Below are 18,416 nucleotides of genomic sequence, written 5' to 3' on the forward strand. Positions count from 1 at the left end.
TGTGCATAAAATAATAAGAATAAATTTAAATAGGACAGGATATTCAACTGTGTTTAGTCCGTTTCCAATGTTTCCATAATGCGTCATTCCGATCAGTCAGAAAACTTAAACGAACATGACACAAAATAAAAATAAGAAAAAAGTAAATACTTACCTAAATAATTAACTTAATTATAATTTTCTATAATTATACAATGAAATTTAATTGAGCGTATTTATTTTAGAATGTAGACGTCATGTCCCATTTGGAGGAAAAAGTATTCACTACACTGGCAACATTTAGTAGAAATGGCGGCTGACGAAAATTTGGATTTTTGTATTTACGATTATGTAAAAATATCACATTAATCTCGATACTTACGCGTGAAATGTAATATCAGGCGGTTTGTTTTTATTATATGATGTGTTGTGACACCCATTCACTGTACAAACAACCATCTTTCCTGTAGTTTTTGATTTTTAAACGGGAGGTGTACACAAACCGATTTGACTTTGAGTACTGCGAGGGCCGTTCGAATACGATGATACGAGTGTGACGTGACGTCGCACTTGAAATGGCTTCACTGGGGGTGTACGAACTAGGAATCTAAGCCTTATAAATCTATGTGTTTTATTGTATTATAAACATAACTGCGAGAGTAATATTTATTTCTAGTAGCGTTTAATTTTCAATGTACAAAAATATAATATATTTTATTTTATTTTTCATAGGTTTCATGAAGGATTCCAGCACAAAACTATTAGAATCGGAGAAAGCGCAGTCCTCGCCCTCACCACACAAAAAGGGCTCAGGGTAAGACGCTTTATCACACATTTTATATTATTTACACCAATTCGACCTATCTTATCTTTGGCTTATCTTTTTACTCGTAATTCGACGAAAGAGTCAATCAATGAAGTGCAATAAGGGCTTGTGCACAAATCACGCGAGGTTCGATGGGGGGGGGGGGGTCACGAAAAACTCACGATAGATCACGTTGGGGGAGGGGGGGTATAAGGAAACCTCACGTGTATTTTTCTACAGTAAACGAAACTAAGACAAAAAAGCCTACCACATGAGTAGATACTTTTTCTCGGTTTTGTTAAACATAAATCTTCACTCTGCACTTCAAAATAGCGAGACAATTTAACGAAAATAGATAAATAAACAATATTTTCTAAATACAACACTATTTATCTTAAAATTAGGTCGAATGAAAAAATTCAAAAAAATACACGTGAGGTTGCGTGGGGGGAGGGGGGTGGCCAAAAACCTCACCAAATATCACCAAGGGGGAGGGGGGGTCAAAAAGTAGCCGAAAATACCTCGCGTGATTTGTGCACAACCCCTAAGTAAAAATTTGAATTGGAATTTTGACCTCTCTGACACTCAAAGTCGAAAACAAAAGGATATTTGCAAAGGTGCCTACTATTCTGATAATATTCCTAATTGTTCAGTTATAACAATGAGTGGAATGCCGTTTTATATTTGAAACAAATGATAAATTTCGATTTTTTTACAATTTTGACAACGATAAGCCAGTATTATATAGTTGGTGTTGATGATATTTAGTATATTTCCAAACCGTCATTTGCAAGATATCATTTAGCCCGCTACGAGTGTACAAATGTATATAACGATTACACTATAGCACATAACTAATTCCATGAATCGCCATTGCATTCAAGCCAAAATAAGCCAGATAACTATAGTGTGCATACAATAAATTCACGTTTGTTAATAAAAACTGTGAAACTAATACAAAATGTCAAATTTTCTAAAGACAATCTCTTGTATCTTATTTAATTTTATACAAATATTTAGGTACTGATTGTTTCCAACTACCTGCGAGTATACTTGCCAAAAAATACGTTAAAAAATGTCAACACTAATCAATTGAATATATTGTGTTTGAAAGTTGCAAGTTTCACAGTTTTTGATGTACCAATACACTCACTTAACCATAACCACGCACGCTTACAGGATACCGAAGCTAAAGAAAAAGGGGCGGAAGTAACTGCGGCGACGAACGATGTATGATATACTTATAGTTGTTTAGTATTTATTGTTGTTATGTGTGCCCTGTCGCACTGGAATGCTGGCCAGAAACAAATGTAAGAAGTGATATAAAAGTAATACTCTGTGTTCAAAAGTACACGTTATGTACATACAATAACGATTGACCACATCGAAGCTTACACGTTTACGTCATCGTTAAGCCTTTATAATCAAGAAGGAATATATTTCCCACATGATTTTGATCTTTGTTTCAAAGTGATAGGGTTCTATTTTGCATAATTTCTGACCCCGATATGCCTTAAAGGGGTTAAATTTAAAAATCACCAGGTTCGATTTCTTGCAGGGTCACAAATGTCACAATTTGATGTGGGTTGTTAAATCAAATGCGGTGCGTCAAGTTTCGATGTGGTTTATTTGCCAGCAATCCGGTAGTGACAGGAGTAGCCCTACAAACTGCTTGTAGTTACTACGATGAACAAAATTGAACCTAAACGCTTAGAGTTAAGGCTCGAAAACCATTGCAGTAATTATTTTGATAGTTGTAGGAGCAATAAGTGACATTATTTCAGTGAAAGTAAAAGAGATTCAGTCAAGTTCTATTTTATCTACTTATCGTCAAATTTTAATATATTAATATTAATTAACGCACTTCGATTTCAAAGAAATCAACGTACTTGATGTGACTTGTATTTTGTAATTCCTATATTTTAATGTAGACTATGCTTTTGCATTTTTTTTTTACAAATGTACAGATCATCTTGCCTATTTTGTTTTGTACCATTTAATTTATTTAAAAATAAATCAAGAATTTTACAATTGACGATCGATTTGCTTTGTATAATTTGATACGATTTTATTATTAATTTATATAAGTTTTAATCAGTGAACTTGCATTTTACACTAAATAAGTATTTGTTTTGTATAATTTACGATTTTGACTACTAGATTTTCTTTGCACAGATTTTTTGTACAGTTATTCGAAGCATGTTACACAGATCGAATATTTTCGCCTAATAATAGATCTGCTAGTATATTTCTATTTATTCAGTCTCACTTTTAACATGTATATACGTTAAGGTTCGCAAATAACGTTACATATGGCGCTTTTATGTCACAAAGCGTATTTATTCCGGTGTTACATACTTTCGAGAGAATTATTAATTTAAAATGGCAGCGCCAGCGCGATGTCTCTCTGTAAGTTGTTACATAATTTAAGATATTATATGAGACGATTCTCGAACAATCCCTTGTGTTTTTATTTAATATTAATTTGCTCTGATGTACGCACGGCACATAGTCATTGCGAAAACTGCAAAATAAATTATCGTGAACGAGTAAGAATTTGTGAACGACACAGTTCACTTTTATAGAAGACTACAGATAACTGAAATAATAGACGTGTAAAATTAACAATCAACAAAAAAAAAACAAAAAATTGAGAAAATAAATTAAGAAACCACATCATCACAAAGTATCAGGCGTTCTGTCGGTACCACCTACAATGACCTACATGTTAAAATAGTGTCATTTTTCACTTGCCCTGTCTGTCACTTCAATAAAATAAGAATAGTTTATTTTGCAGTTATTTATCCCTTTAGCATGTCACATTTTCACGCACAGCTACGTTTGCATTAGCACAGTCACTATTGGTAAGTTTTATTTCGTTTTATTTCGTTTTATTTGCGTTTTCTTGCAGTGGTTCCCAACAATTTTCGTGAGAACCTCAACAGTTTTCAAAGAAATAATACGAAAAACAACAAATGTAAAATAATAAAGCTTTTAATTTTGTATAACTTTGGTATTATATCCAAGATACTAAAATAACAGTCCCATTAATTGATTGATTGATTGATATCTTGATTAAATAAATAAATTGAAATTGATTGCCCCAATTTGACCAATTTGTCAAAAGTAGGGTTAGGTAATAGCTGACCAATTTAACTGAGATTTTAGTAGATATATTTCAATAGTAGGTATAATCAAAGTGGTTAATTGTGAATCTGTTGGGAACCACTTATTTAGTCGAATTAAAACCTTATTTTGTGTTATTTTTCAGTTTTTTCTCCAAGCTACGGCGCAGTCCGTGAAGGCGACCAATAGCATCACTCCGCGGTTTTGAAACGAAAGGCGATTGGCGGATGGATAGAATGTATGCTTTAAGTACATTTTTATTAGATAGCGGTATACTGCTTTAGACGTGTTGGCCCTTCCTGTAAGCTTCTTTAGATCTAAGGAGAAGTAAAATATAATATGTATTTCACTAACAATTTCGGTAAAATTAGTGATAATAATATTATATTCAGCCATTGTTAGCAATTCAATAAGAGCGAAAATAAAATGGAAACAATGTTCGCGGTGGTATGGTTACTTGTTAGAATATTGTATCAATAGAGTTTTACAGCTATCGTGATAGGTGATAGTTATCCAAATGGTTTTGTAACATTTTAATTAAATAGCGACTTGAAAAGTTATCTACAAAAATGTTACAAATGATTTTGGACGGTTTATCGTTGAAGTGTTCAAAAATGTAACCTGCCATTGGATTTTAAATACCTAAGTTTGAAGTTTTATAGCGTTGAATTTTATAGGGTAGATATGGTTTAAGCAGAATCGAATACCTTGCCTTAATCCTCAATAGCAGGAAATGATAAGACCAATGCACACCAGATACGTAAACCAGCAGGGCCCTTTATAATGTAATCTGTATCACATTATGTATTTGCATTTTGTGACTTTAACATAATGTGTCGATCATGCAACGTAAAGTTATACCATACATAAGTAAATCACGTATCTACGTAAAGAGAAGAGCCGTGTTACGTATTAGATGTGTATGGGCCTTAAATGAATCGTTGCGGTGTCGTGTAAACTACAAAAACTACACAGCAAATTGGTTCATTTTCTCGCAACTTTTATACTTTAATAAGATTACCAGTTGCCTTTACTCCCTCGACAATAGCAATTTATTTCCCGCCTATAAGATTTTAAATTGGTGTCTTAATGTTTTGTTGTGTTGTGGATATGTGTTAAGTGCACACAAGTGTGCGGTGTGTCACAAGAATGTTAATTGTTCATATGGGTGCTTGGACGGAGGCCACAACTAAAGTTATCTTATAATAAATATAGTCTTACTGTGGGACAATGCAAGTATACTGTAGTACCTAATAAAGATGTAAATGTTTGATGTTTGAAGTGCCGTATGTGGGAAATATATATCCCTTAGCTTGGTAAAGGGTTAAAAACAGTTTAAGTATGGCTTCGCTGCTATTTACCTTTTCATTCATACAAAATGAGATTTTAAATTATACTAGCATTGTCCCATTGTATTTAAAGTAATACTAAGTATAGCGTTAAATTCATACTTATCACAGCTCACTACTCTACATATAGCGCACCGATCGTAAACGTATACTATTTTACGAAAAAGCCATTATTTTAGACGGTACGTCGTTAAATAGGCGTAGTATAAAGTTATATCGTTTTATATGATTGGAATGCATTGTCTATCTATCCTCGTAAGACCCAATATATAGTTTAGTAAACCTACTTATTTTGTCCGTAGAAAAATAAGCAAAGTTTAAAATTTCTATGGCAGCTTTATAGTCCGTTTTTTTTAGCATTAGAAAGAACTTCGCAGAAGTAAGCTTGTGGTTGCAAACCCGGCACTTTTAGCGGTAATAATTTGAAGTAAATTATATGTATTGACCATGCTACATTAGATAATTCAATAATTATTAACAAATAACGAGCCTGATAAAAACTGCACGCTTGCTTCTGTGGAGTTCTTTCTAATGCTAAAAAAAACGAACTATAGTCATCGTAACCCTATACCGGGTGTGGCCTGTAACACGAGCAAATAATTAAAACATAGATTGTACTCCTCAAACGGTGACCTATTGCTCAAAAATTATTAAGTATTTAGACTCCCTATTTTTCATACAAAATAAATATTATCTTCAATGGACGCCATCGCCACGCCATATCATTGTGATTGACGTTGCTTGTCAAGCCTTAAACATAACAAATATCGAAATACATTGCGTCTTTGAATAACTTTTAAAGTGTATTAAAAATCAAACTATAAGTTATTTTTAAAAGTAGCTGAACAAATGTTGATCAGTATGAGGAATACAGCCTACAGTTAAATTTTTTACTCGTATTACAGGCCACACCCGGTATTTATAAATATTTTGTCATCTTTTTTACTGACAGTGGGGTTTGTCAGACTATATTGCAGGCCGTTTCATTAATGCTAAGTGACCTAAAACATATAGGTAATTTTAACATTTTAGCTAAATTGGATACGATTTATAATAATAAAATAGTTGTCCTAAAAATAGGCCAGTGGGTCTTACGAGGCTATTGTAATAAGAGACCTTTCGTGCTAATTATTTTTACCTGAAATGTTTAAACGTATTTTCAACACTATTGCGAACGAAATTCATTAACTAAATTTCTTTATTTCGCTTCGTGCGAAAAAAGAATGACAACTCGTATCTATAAGTAATAATAATCGTTTTGCACCAGTTTCACATTTTGAACTTCTCTCACTTTTGAAATTATCATGATTTTTATAAATAATGTAATGCAGCGACATCTCTAGCCAATTTTTGTAACTACAATAATAATATCTGATAATATGTAACGGGTTGAGAGGCGGTACCTCAATGTGGCGCACGCTACGCACGCAAGTCAAAATGGGTGGGTAAATAGGGTTGACTGTGAATTAAGCCTCGATCGAGTCTTATTAAAAATCGGGGGCTCAAGGCTTCTGTAATGATTAGAACTAGAGATGCCACGAATATTCGGCAAATATTCGGTATTCGGCCACTTTGCCGAATATTCGGTATTCGGCCGAATGTTGCCTACTATTCGGCCGAATACCAAATATCTGTTGCACCTACCTAAAAAGAAAAATTACATAAAATAATAACCAAAAACTGGGAATATTTAATATTTAAAAAGTATTATTGGAAAGTAATTAAATACGAAGGCACGTTTATGAGCATTTGTTCATTACAAAATATTTTATTTTTATCATGGGTCTGATTTGATTGACTCTAACTACATTCGTTAATTATGTTCAACTTAAAAATATATATTTTAGCAAACGTTGTGCTTTATTGTTGTCGAACAGGGGACCGATTTTTGAAATTCGACCACTCGGTTTCGTGTATTTCGTTAAATGATATCTCCGCTACTAGGCGTTTAAATTCTACTAATAGAATTGAAATCGAGTGGTCAATACAACTAGATTCCAAATTTCGATCGCTCGTATTTCAAAAATTTCAATTTCGCCGTTTTCCACCGATTTTCGAATGACGAAATCGAGTGATCGAAATTCAAAAATCGGCCCCCAGTTTTCATAATAATTGTAACTCAAAATATTCGCATCTCGGTCGCCGACTATTCGATATTCGGCCGAGAGAGGGGCCGAATATTCGGTATTCGGCCAAATTCACTATTCGGGGCATCTCTAGTTAGAACGCAAATTTTACCCAGTCTATAGAAGCTCAACTGTATGGGCAGTCCCTAGAAAAAAATAAACGTGTGTGTGCGTCCGTGTTACGCTGTGGGATATCGTTGAATAACTTGTTTCACATTTTTATAGGCCGAGAGGTCTCGTGTACCGGGCGCGATGCCTGTTCATTTTAAAATATAGTAAAATTTTGGAAATACTGTGATGCCAAAATATAATGAAGATTATGTGTAAAGTTAAATAGAGTTTTGTTAATTTATGAATAGAGTTTATCTTCAGTCTATTTATTGCTTTTAGTAATAAATATAATTGCGAAACTCCTCTGTTTTTTTATTTTACCTGATGTTTTAATTACCATTAGTAACAGAAGAGGTCAATAGCTACAAAGAGCTGTAAAGCGACTTCCGGCGTTTTTCCACAGAAACTTAATTTCATATTACTCATAGCCACAATTAAAACGAAAATCACTAAGCTACAGAGCATGCTACCATTGTAGACATGCACTCGAAAGTCATTACAGTGTTTTTCATACACAGCCGGATGGACATGTAATTCGAAGTAACCCTTTCATAAGGCATAAAAGGTAGTCAGGAATTATGCAAAATTGAACCCTATCATTTTGAAATAAAGTTCAAAACGTGGTGGGAAATATATTTCCTCTGCCTTATAAAGGCTTAAAAAAATATACCTAACTACTCGTAATTAACCGACCAGCAAATGAGATGTTTTGTTAAGAAATAAAAAACATGTAATAAATTAAATTACTTTTATTACTGAAATATTTTGCTCACTACACATCAGTATCCACAAGATACGATTAATACCCGAAGGTATCAATGGTACATCACGTACAATTATTACATTTAGTTTGTCATTGTAAGATAGTTTAGTAAGTTCAATTTGATCCTTTTAATCCCTTTGATTTAACTTACTATCAGAGAATAAAGTCGACTTTGAAAATATGGCTCCCATTAATATATTTATTATATTGGGTTGGGTATGATGCTTCTAGAGGATTTAAGATTACGATTTATAATGTTTCACAAACTAGATGTAATGAAATTGTAAACTGTTAAATAAAAATAAAATATAGATCTAAAATATATAACGTTCATACTCGAAGTATTAATTTCATAAGTCACATTCATAATATCATAACTCGTTCGAAAGTCACAAAACTATAGAGCCTGTATAAATACAATTCATATCAAAAGAATAGTTAATTACTTATTCGACAAGTGGACTAAATTAAGACACAAAATGTGCGTAATATTCATATTACATATTTGTGCGAAGGTCCTTTCAGCCGCCGATAACAAAGTCATAAGAAATTATTATAATTCATAAGATCTGCTAAACAATTCGATTACTTACACTAGTTTAAATTCAGAATTTAATACAATACAGTGACGTTTCGAAAGCCGAAATGAGTGAAATTACCTACGTTCGTACTGTCTCTCTACCACTTTCATATATTCGAGCGAATGAAGTGGATCGCGGTATGCTTTTCTCAGATTTGTTACATGGTTCTATTCGTTCCGTATATTTTGAAGGTACACTACTTCTTATGATGGCTTTAAGCTTTTGAACGCCAAACGGCGCATCCATTTGCCATGCCACTGACGCCACGGGAGTAAAATTTAGTTTTGTAAATAAATAATGCCAACCTAAAAGTGGGGTGTTTTTCAATAGATTTTCATCAAAACACGATCGACGTCAAATGCCGTCTTTGGCGTCGTTATCACGATTTTGCGTTGACGTCAATTGCCGTCTGTGGCGTTCAAAAGGTTAATACATACTTTCGTCTCTCGCAGATGAGAATAAAATGAAAGATTAGATAAAAATATTAGTCTAACATTTGGTATGCACAGCACCAACGATATATTCGGAATGTTTTCACATTTTCACTTACATATAATATAATATTCTTACTACTAAATAAACTCATAAGGCACTCATCTTTGTGTACGTCCGGTATACTATCACATTGTGCTTAAACTTAAAACTATGTTAAATTAAAATAATGTTAATAGTAAAATTCATAGAAAAATCGTAACGATAAAAATACTGCAACATAAAGAATGCAAGGGTTATGCAAAAATGCACGAAAATACAGTAAAGTCGAATAAAAATGTCATAATAGATAAGCTCATAAGCGAACTTTGGATAGTTTGCGAATAGTTTTTTTTTTCAATTGACATTAACAATACCCAAAGCCCAGCCTTTGCCCAGCAGTGGGACACCGTATAGGCTTATAATATAATATATTAACAATACATTGAAAATACACGAAATTATTATTATATAAATGTAAATAAATTATAAAACGAAATATACATATTACACGCAACACAACACGCTAGGTGTGTTCATAATGGAACACTTGGCATTGAAAGGGTTAAGTTAATTCATGTTAAGCAATATGCAATAAAATTATGTTTATTTTTGTTTATAGAAAAAAATACAATACTTATACTTAAAAGTACTAAATCCGTCGGTGAAGAGGTAATATGTCAAATGAATGGAAGATGATTCTTACAATAATACCAAACGGTAAATACAATCGTTATACGATAATTGTAATGTTATAATATCGATCTACAACCATCGATTTGTGAATACACAAAAAAAGTAATAAAAACGACATACATATTATATGTATTTCTTGCGCGCACGGCGAAAACTAAATAATATCAGTTTCAATTCTTTGTTTAAATATATGGCTAAGCCATCAAAGAAATATTTTTGTACGAATGGTTACATCCTGTATAACTTAACACTTTAAACTCTCGCGTTTTGTACACATATTTAGTTACACAAACGGGCCTACCGCGATATAATTTCATTGTTTGTACTTTAAATTCCGACGTTTCAGCTGAGTTGCACCAGCTGTAGTCACGGAAAAACAACAATGAAATTATACCGCGGTAGACCCGTTTGTGTATTTATATATTTGTATAACTTAAGTAGTTTAGCCTCATTTGCCCGAGCTCCCTTCTCTCACAAACTTTATCTCACTATCACATTCCAAATAGTCCAAATCTGTCAATTCCCTTTTAATCATAAGATGCGGAGTCTTCCTAACTCGTCTTTCCTTCAAACATTTCGGTACCATCTCTTTTCTTTCCATAAGATACTGTACAATTACTCTTTCAAAAAACAACGCTATCACAAAATGGAACGAGGCTATAGCTAAAACTATATAACTTAGTAAGATATCTTTCGGCATTTTAAGTTGTAAAAATTCTGCTAAGAATTTTGCCGGGGCAACCGTTATGTATATCGATATAGCGGTCATTATAATCACACTGATCATTAGGTATTTATTAGTGACGACAGATCTTCTATACGGCGCGCCGTGTGAAAACACTATAGGCATGACTATATACTGGAACATTGAAACTGTGAAAATGGCATAATTCTCCCAACACTCGTTAGCCTCCTCACCTTCATATAAATGCCTCTCATACCACGGGAAGAAAGTTAAAGCGAAATAACTGAAATACTGCGCTACGCCAATTAGAATCATCTGGCCGATTAATGACACTAAAGGTACCAATCCAAGTAGAGACGTTAGAGGTGGTATTTTACATAATTTCCCTCTATAAGCCTCGGTCATGCCGAAAAAGAACGCGAAATTCACAATCATAGCGACATCTATATATAAAAATTGGAAGTCAGTCAAATTCGAGTCGAAATAATACAGAAACGCGACAGAGAAGAATTCTGTTAAGGAGTATGCTACCATGAATTTGAAGACTCCGAAGCTTGTGGTTAGGGCGGCTCGGCCTTCGCGGAGCACCCTCGCCACGCAGACGATGTCGGGGTCGGAGGAGGTGAAGGGGGCTGCGACGCTGGACTCCAGTTCCGAGAGAGAGATGCCGGTGTGCGCGGCGCGCAGGGCTCCGCAGTCGTTGGCGCCGTCGCCGCACATGCCTGGAGAATAATATTAAATATTATAACGACACCCATACAACCATTTCCAGTCGCCGTTACGACGCGGTGTAGACACATCTTGTGTCGACACCGTCTGTTTCGGTCACAATTCCAGTCGCAGAGTCGTCGCCGTGTCGACACAGTTACCAGAAATGGGGAAGGGTCGACACATGACACAAAGTGACATAAAGTGTGGTCGCCGTGTGCACACATTGTTACTAGTTTGCGACTACTTTATGCCAAAATCATTCGTTCATTTTGTTCCTGTCAAATGGAAACTGTCAGATGGAAAAATAGTTAAATAAAAATAAGTGACATTAATACGCCATCTCTAAAACGGATTACAAGACGTAATTATATATTGTTTGCATTTATATTACAATAGGACTTAAATTATTATGGGGAATTAAACTGCTCGAGTGATTTGATAAACTAAGTGTAATATAATCAACGCGCCACCACATTGTTTTAGTTTAGCCGGAAATGAAATTGTTTACTTCTCAGTTCTTGTGTTCATAAATATATTATTTGATGAATTTTTAGTACTTCGATGCGTATACTATACTTAGATAACAGAAATAACGCTTTACATACTACGAAACTTGTTAATTATGATGTATAAATATGGTTTAAGGCTGCGAAATATTGCAGTCACAAAGTAGTCGCAAATGTTTCGACTTTGTGTCGACTCTGTGTAGACACATGACACGCGCTGTCAAAAGTAATAACAAAGTTACTCGATTTGCAAAATGGCTCCTTGTGTTCATTTGTTTTCAGATATTCTCAAAGTGTAAAAATGTTTATTCGTTTATTCGACTAAGGCCCACTTGCACCGTCCCACTAACCCTGGGTTAAGCGGTTAAACCGTTAACCCAGTATCAAATTGTACTGGTAACCATGGTAACTCCAGGTTTAACCAGTTAACCCCGGGTTAGTGGAATGGTGCAAGTGGCGCTAATTAATGGAATAAATAAAGTTAATCCTCAAATTTTAATCACGATTAGGTTAGTCGACCTAACATAGATTGAATTTGAATGAATCTGAACATTAATCGAATAAATTATCGATTAAATCTCGGTTGGAAGTTGACAGGGGGCCATTTTTGTACGTAAAAATAATAGAAATGTCTTGCATGCAGATGGTAGCCAAACACTTTGTCATAAAAGTCGAGATGGGTGTCGATTTATAGGTTTTAGGGAGTGCTGATTTCGAAAATGATGACCATTTTGGAATCCAAAATGGCGGCCATGCACTGTGTCATAAAAGTCGTCATGGATGTCGTTTTATACGTTTTAGGGGGCCCCAATTTTGAAAATGATGACCATTTTGGAATCCAAAATGGCGGCCATGCACTATGCCATAAAAGTCGTCATGGGTGTCGTTTTATAGGTTTTAGGAGGCGCAGATTTCAAAAATGACGACCATTTTGGATTCCAAGATGGCGGCCATGCGCTATGTCATAAAAGTCGTCATGGATGTCGTTTTATAGGTTTTAGGGGGCCCCGATTTAGAAAATGATGACCATTTTTAAATCCAAAATGGCGGCCATGCACTATGTCATAAAAGTCGTCATGGGTGTCGTTTTATAGGTTTTAAGGGGCGCAGATTTCGAAAACGATGACCATTTTGGATTCTAAGATGGCGGCCATGCACTATGTCATAAAAGTCGTCATGGATGTCGTTTTATAGGTTTTACGGGGCCCCGCTTTCGAAAATGATGACCATTTTGGAATCCAGAATGGCGGCCATGCACTATGTCATAAAAGTCGTCATGGGTGTCGTTTTATAGGTTTTGGGGGGCGGAGATTTCGAAAATGATAACCATTTTCGATTCCAAAATGGCGGCCATGCACTATGTCATAAAAGTCGTCATGGATGTCGTTTTATGGGTTTTAGGGGGCCCCGATTTAGAAAATGATGACCATTTTGAAATCCAAAATCGCGGCCATGCACTATGTCATAAAAGTCGTCATGGGTGTCGTTTTATAGGTTTTGGGGGGCGCAGATTTCGAAAACGATAACCATTTTCGATTCCAAAATGGCGGCCATGCACTATGTCATAAAAGTCGTCATGGATGTCGTTTTATAGGTTTTGGGGGGCGCAGATTTACAAAATGATGACCATTTTGGATTCCAAAATGGTGGCCATGCACTATGTCATAAAAGTCGTCATGGGTGTCGTTTTATAGGTTTTAGGGGGCGCAGATTTCGAAAACGATGACCATTTTGGATTCCAAGATGGCGGCCATGCACTATGTCATAAAAGTCGTCATGGGTGTCGTTTTATAGGTTTTAGGGGGCGCAGATTTCGAAAACGATGACCATTTTGGATTCCAAGATGGCGGCCATGCACTATGTCATAAAAATCGTCATGGATGTCGTTTTATAGGTTTTAGGGGGCCCCGATTTAGAAAATGATGACCATTTTGAAATCTGAAATGGCGGCCATGCACTGTCATAAAAGTTGTCATGGGTATCGTTTTATAGGTTTTGGGGGGCGCAGATTTAGTAAATGATGACCATTTTGGAATCCAGAATGGCGGCCATGCACTATGTCATGAAAGTCATCATGGGTGTCGTTTTATAGGTTTTGGGGGGCGCAGATTTCGAAAACGATAACCATTTTCGATTCCAAAATGGCGGCCATGCACTATGTCATAAAAGTCGTCATGGATATCGTTTTATAGGTTTTAGGGGGCCCCGATTTAGAAAATGATGACCATTTTGAAATCTGAAATGGCGGCCATGCACTGTCATAAAAGTTGTCATGGGTATCGTTTTATAGGCTTTGGGGGGCGCAGATTTAGTAAATGATGACCATTTTGGATTCCAAAATGGTGGCCATGCACTATGTCATAAAAGTCGTCATGGGTGTCGTTTTATAGGTGTTAGGGGGCGCAGATTTCGAAAACAATGACCATTTTGGATTCCAAGATGGCGGCCATGCACTATGTCATAAAAGTCGTCATGGATGTCGTTTTATAGGTTTTAGGGGACGCAGATTTCGAAAATGATGGCCATTTTGGAATCCAAAATGGCGGCCATGCACTATGTCATAAAAGTTGTCATGGGTGTCGTTTTATAGGTTTTAGGGGGCCCTGATTTCGAAAATGATGACCATTTTGGAATCCAAAATGGCGGTCATGCACTATGTCATAAAAGTTGTCATGGGTGTCGTTTTATAGGTTTTAGGGGGCCCTGATTTCGAAAATGATGACCATTTTGGAATCCAAAATGGCGGCCATGCACTATGTTAAAAGTCGACATGGATGTCGTTTTGTTGGTCATGGTCATCATTTTCGAAATCTGCTCTTCCTAACACCTATAAATCAACATCTATGACGGCTTATATGACAAAGTGCACGGCAGACATCTTGGAATCCAAAATGGTCATCATTTTCGAATTCTGCACTCCCTAAAACCTATAAAACGATATCCATGACGACTTTTATGACAAAGTGCACGGCACACATCTTGGATTCCAAACTGGTCATCATTTTCGAAATCGGCACTTCCTAAAACCTATAAAACGATATTCATGACGACTTTTATGACAAAATACGTAGCCGCCATCTTGGATTATAAAATGATCATCGTTTTCGAATTCTGCACTCCCTATAACCTATAAATCGACATCCGTGACGACGCAAGTTATCTTTATTTTCAGATCTAACAAATTGCTACAGAATACTTGTGTCGTCATGTCACTTACAACCTCTATATGTAGTGCCTTCGTGCACATACAAACGAATAAACATATGTAGGCCTTGTAGGATTTGGCACCTCTACCCTTGCTCATTCTGACATTTATTGGTCCCGCAAAGTCCGTTCCGGTGATCAAGAATGGTCTACACGGCTTGACTCTAGAATCAGGTAAATCTCCCATTTTTTGTTCTCTGTTCTTCGCATTCTGTCTTATACATGTAACGCACTCCCGCACTAAACGTTTAACGCGGCTTGCTGCGTTAATCAGCCAATATTTGCCTCGTAAGTATGTAATCATCATTTGCGGAGGGCCGTGTAGTGTTTTGGCATGAGCATCTCTCAATATTAACGGTAGTAGTATATTGTTCTTCGAAATGATGATCGGGTGTTTTCGTATGAATTCCATATCTGCGTGCTTCAATCGACCACCGACTCTTAGAACATTCTTGTCGTCAAGGAAAGGGGATAGAGCTAGTAGGTTACTCTTAGGTTTTAAGTTTTTGTTTTCTTTCAGGTCTTCTATCTCTTCTGAAAATTCCACTTCTTGTGACATCCTTATACATATTGTAAGTGCATCGTTTCTTTCTTCGTACGTCAGGTAAGAAGGTAAGTTACTTTTCTCTCTATCTATAATTTTTAGCCAGCGTCTGCAGTATGCAATAACACGGGTAAGTTTCTCCAGTGATGAAAACCTCTTCAATAAGGTAAGTTGTTCCTCATTCTCATTTGTTACTACCATCGTTACTATATTCTTTCTCTTTTCTATTGCTGTGTCTAGTGGAGTTCCTTTTTCTAATCTTATTTCTTTCTCTTTCAGCATTTCAGGTCCGTTCCACCATATCTCTGTGGACATAAGTTTTGAAGGTATCACTCCTCTTGAAGCAGGATCAGCAGGATTTTGCTTAGTGTTTACGTAGAACCAGTGATTAGCATCCAGTATCTCTGTGATTTCTATGACTCTATTCTTTACAAAAGGCTTCCATTTCAATGGATCTCCATGTATCCAAGCCAAAGTCACTTGACTATCTGAATAAGCGTATACGTTGTCAATATGAACTTCTAGTGTATCAGCGACTTGTTTCATAAGTTTACTCAATAATGTAGCAGCCAGTAGCTCCAATCGCGGCAAGGAAACTTTCCGAATCGGCGAGACTTTTGTTTTTGCTGTCACGAGGGATACTCTGATTTCTCCTTCTTCGTCTATAACTCTCGAGTAAATAACTGCTGCATATGCTAATGCTGAAGCGTCTGCATAACCATGCAGTTCAAGATTTGATTTACTCGTAGTGTGCATCCATCGATCTAAGCTGACATCTTTCAAGGCTGGCAGTTCTCTCTTATACTGCAACCACTCTTTTTGTAGTTCTGCTGGAAGTTCTTCATCCCACGAAATGCCTTTCTTCCACATAACTTGCATAAATATTTTTGCTAGTATGCCGCTTGGAGCGATCCATCCCATTGGGTCGAATATTGATGCTATCTCAGATAAAACGCTTCTTTTAGTCATAGGTGTGTCTTCTACATCTTTGATATGATTAGGTATGAGTAACTTGTCTTTCTTAACTTCCCATGTTATACCTAATGTTTTCACGCTCTCTTTGCGTTTTATTTCGACTGTCTGTGTTTCTTCTCTCTTTTCTTGTTTGTCTAATGCTGTCATAAACTCTTCGCTATTTGAACACCATTTCTTTAGTGGGAATCCTCCGGAACTTAAAATTTGTGTAACTTGTTTTTGAATTTCTATAGCATCTTTTTCTTCGTCTGTACCGGAGAGCAAATCATCCATATAGAAATCTCGTAATATCATCTTCTGAGCTTTTGGATAGTCAGCTCCTTCATCTTTTGCTGTTTGCCTCAAAGTTTTTATTGCGAGATAAGGCGCACAGGATGTTCCAAATGTAACAGTTAAGAGTTTGAAGTCTTCAATGGGTCCCTTTGGATCCGGTCTCCATACAATTTTCTGGTAATTCGTGTGTTCATCTTTTACCCGTATCTGTCTATACATCTTCTCTACGTCGGCGACAAATGCTATCTTGTATGTTCTCCATCTAATGAGAATGGCTCTTAAATCTTCTAGCAAAGGGGGTCCGATTAGTAACTCGTCATTTAAGGATACCCCGTTGCTTCCTTTGCATGACGCGTCATAAACTACTCTTAATTTGCTAGTTTCTCGCTCCATTTTAATCACAGCAAATTGAGGTAGCCACACACCATTATCTTTATCTTTGTTTTCTATTTTCTTCATGTGGTTTAGCGTTATGTACTCTTCTAGAACTTTGTTGTATTCTTCTAATAGGTGTGGTTTACTCTTAAGTCTGTTCTCTGTAGACTTCCAGCGTTTCAGTGCAATCTCTCGGCTGTTAGATGGTAGAACTGGTGGGTCATGTCTCATTGGCAGATCTACTATGTAACGTCCGTCTTCGTCTCTAGTGGTAGTTTTTTCGTATATTTCTTCTACTTTGATCTCTTCTGCTGTTAGCTTGTGTTTCTCTTCATCTATTGTCTCTAGCTCCCAGAATCTCTTTAGCATATGGTTCAACTCGACATTTAAATGCATGCTAATGAATGGTTTCTCTTCTCGCTCTTGTTCTGTTCCGACTGTGACTTTTCCTGATATTATCCAACCCAAATGTGTTTGTAAAGCTATGGGAGAGCCTGGAACGCCTTTGATCAGACCAGGCTGTATCATCTCGTTGTAAACTTCAACTCCCAATAGAATATCTATAGAACTTGGTTGGTGGTAAGTCGGATCAGCTAGTTGTAAGTCTCTTAGGTGTACCCAGTTGTCGATGGTAAGTTTCTCTGAAGGCATGATGTTTGTTACTCGCTTTACTATGTAGGTTGTTAAACTCATTTTCTTTTCAGGATTATGACGTGATGAAATCTCGATATCTGCAGCAAATCGGATGGGTGTGCTCATCTGATCAAGACCTGATACGTTTCCGTTTACGCGTTTTCTCTTAAGCCCCATAGTTTGGGCTGCAGACTCGTTCAGGAATGACTCTTGAGAACATGGGTCCAACAAGGCTCTTAATACGAATTCTCTTCCTTGATGGTTCGTCACGTTAATTTGTGCTGTAGATAACAATCCTGTCATGCTTCCTGTTGTTAGGTGGGCAACTATCTCTCTCTTATTCTTCATGTCTTGCTTGGGTTCTAGTTTAGTTTCTCTCTCTCGCTTGAAATCTTTGGGTTCTCTCTCTTGTTTTGTTTCTTCTTTGTGCTCTTTCTCTTTGGATTGGTATGTATTGTTGTGCAACAGTGTGTGATGTCTTCTTCCGCACTTTTGACATGAAA

General features: G+C 36.1%; 2 protein-coding genes across 2 annotated transcripts in view; one reads left to right on the plus strand and one right to left on the minus strand.

The window, feature by feature from the left end:
- LOC134675454 (uncharacterized) overlaps positions 1–7,795 on the plus strand; it is a 238,950-nt gene extending 231,155 nt beyond the window's left edge. Inside the window, exons 34-35 of the mRNA XM_063533723.1 lie at positions 712–793; positions 4,056–7,795. Coding sequence (XP_063389793.1) covers positions 712–793; positions 4,056–4,086 — 113 coding nt within the window. The 3' untranslated portion in view covers positions 4,087–7,795. The remainder of the gene's footprint in view (positions 1–711; positions 794–4,055) is intronic.
- Positions 7,796–8,230: 435 nt separating this feature from the next.
- Positions 8,231–18,416, minus strand: part of LOC134675459 (polyamine-transporting ATPase 13A3-like) — a 42,494-nt gene continuing 32,308 nt past the window's right edge. The window contains exon 19 of the mRNA XM_063533728.1: positions 8,231–11,414. Coding sequence (XP_063389798.1) covers positions 10,456–11,414 — 959 coding nt within the window. The 3' untranslated portion in view covers positions 8,231–10,455. The remainder of the gene's footprint in view (positions 11,415–18,416) is intronic.

Source organism: Cydia fagiglandana, chromosome 22 (assembly GCF_963556715.1).
Source record: "Cydia fagiglandana chromosome 22, ilCydFagi1.1, whole genome shotgun sequence".
Taxonomy (NCBI): Eukaryota; Metazoa; Arthropoda; class Insecta; order Lepidoptera; family Tortricidae; genus Cydia; species Cydia fagiglandana.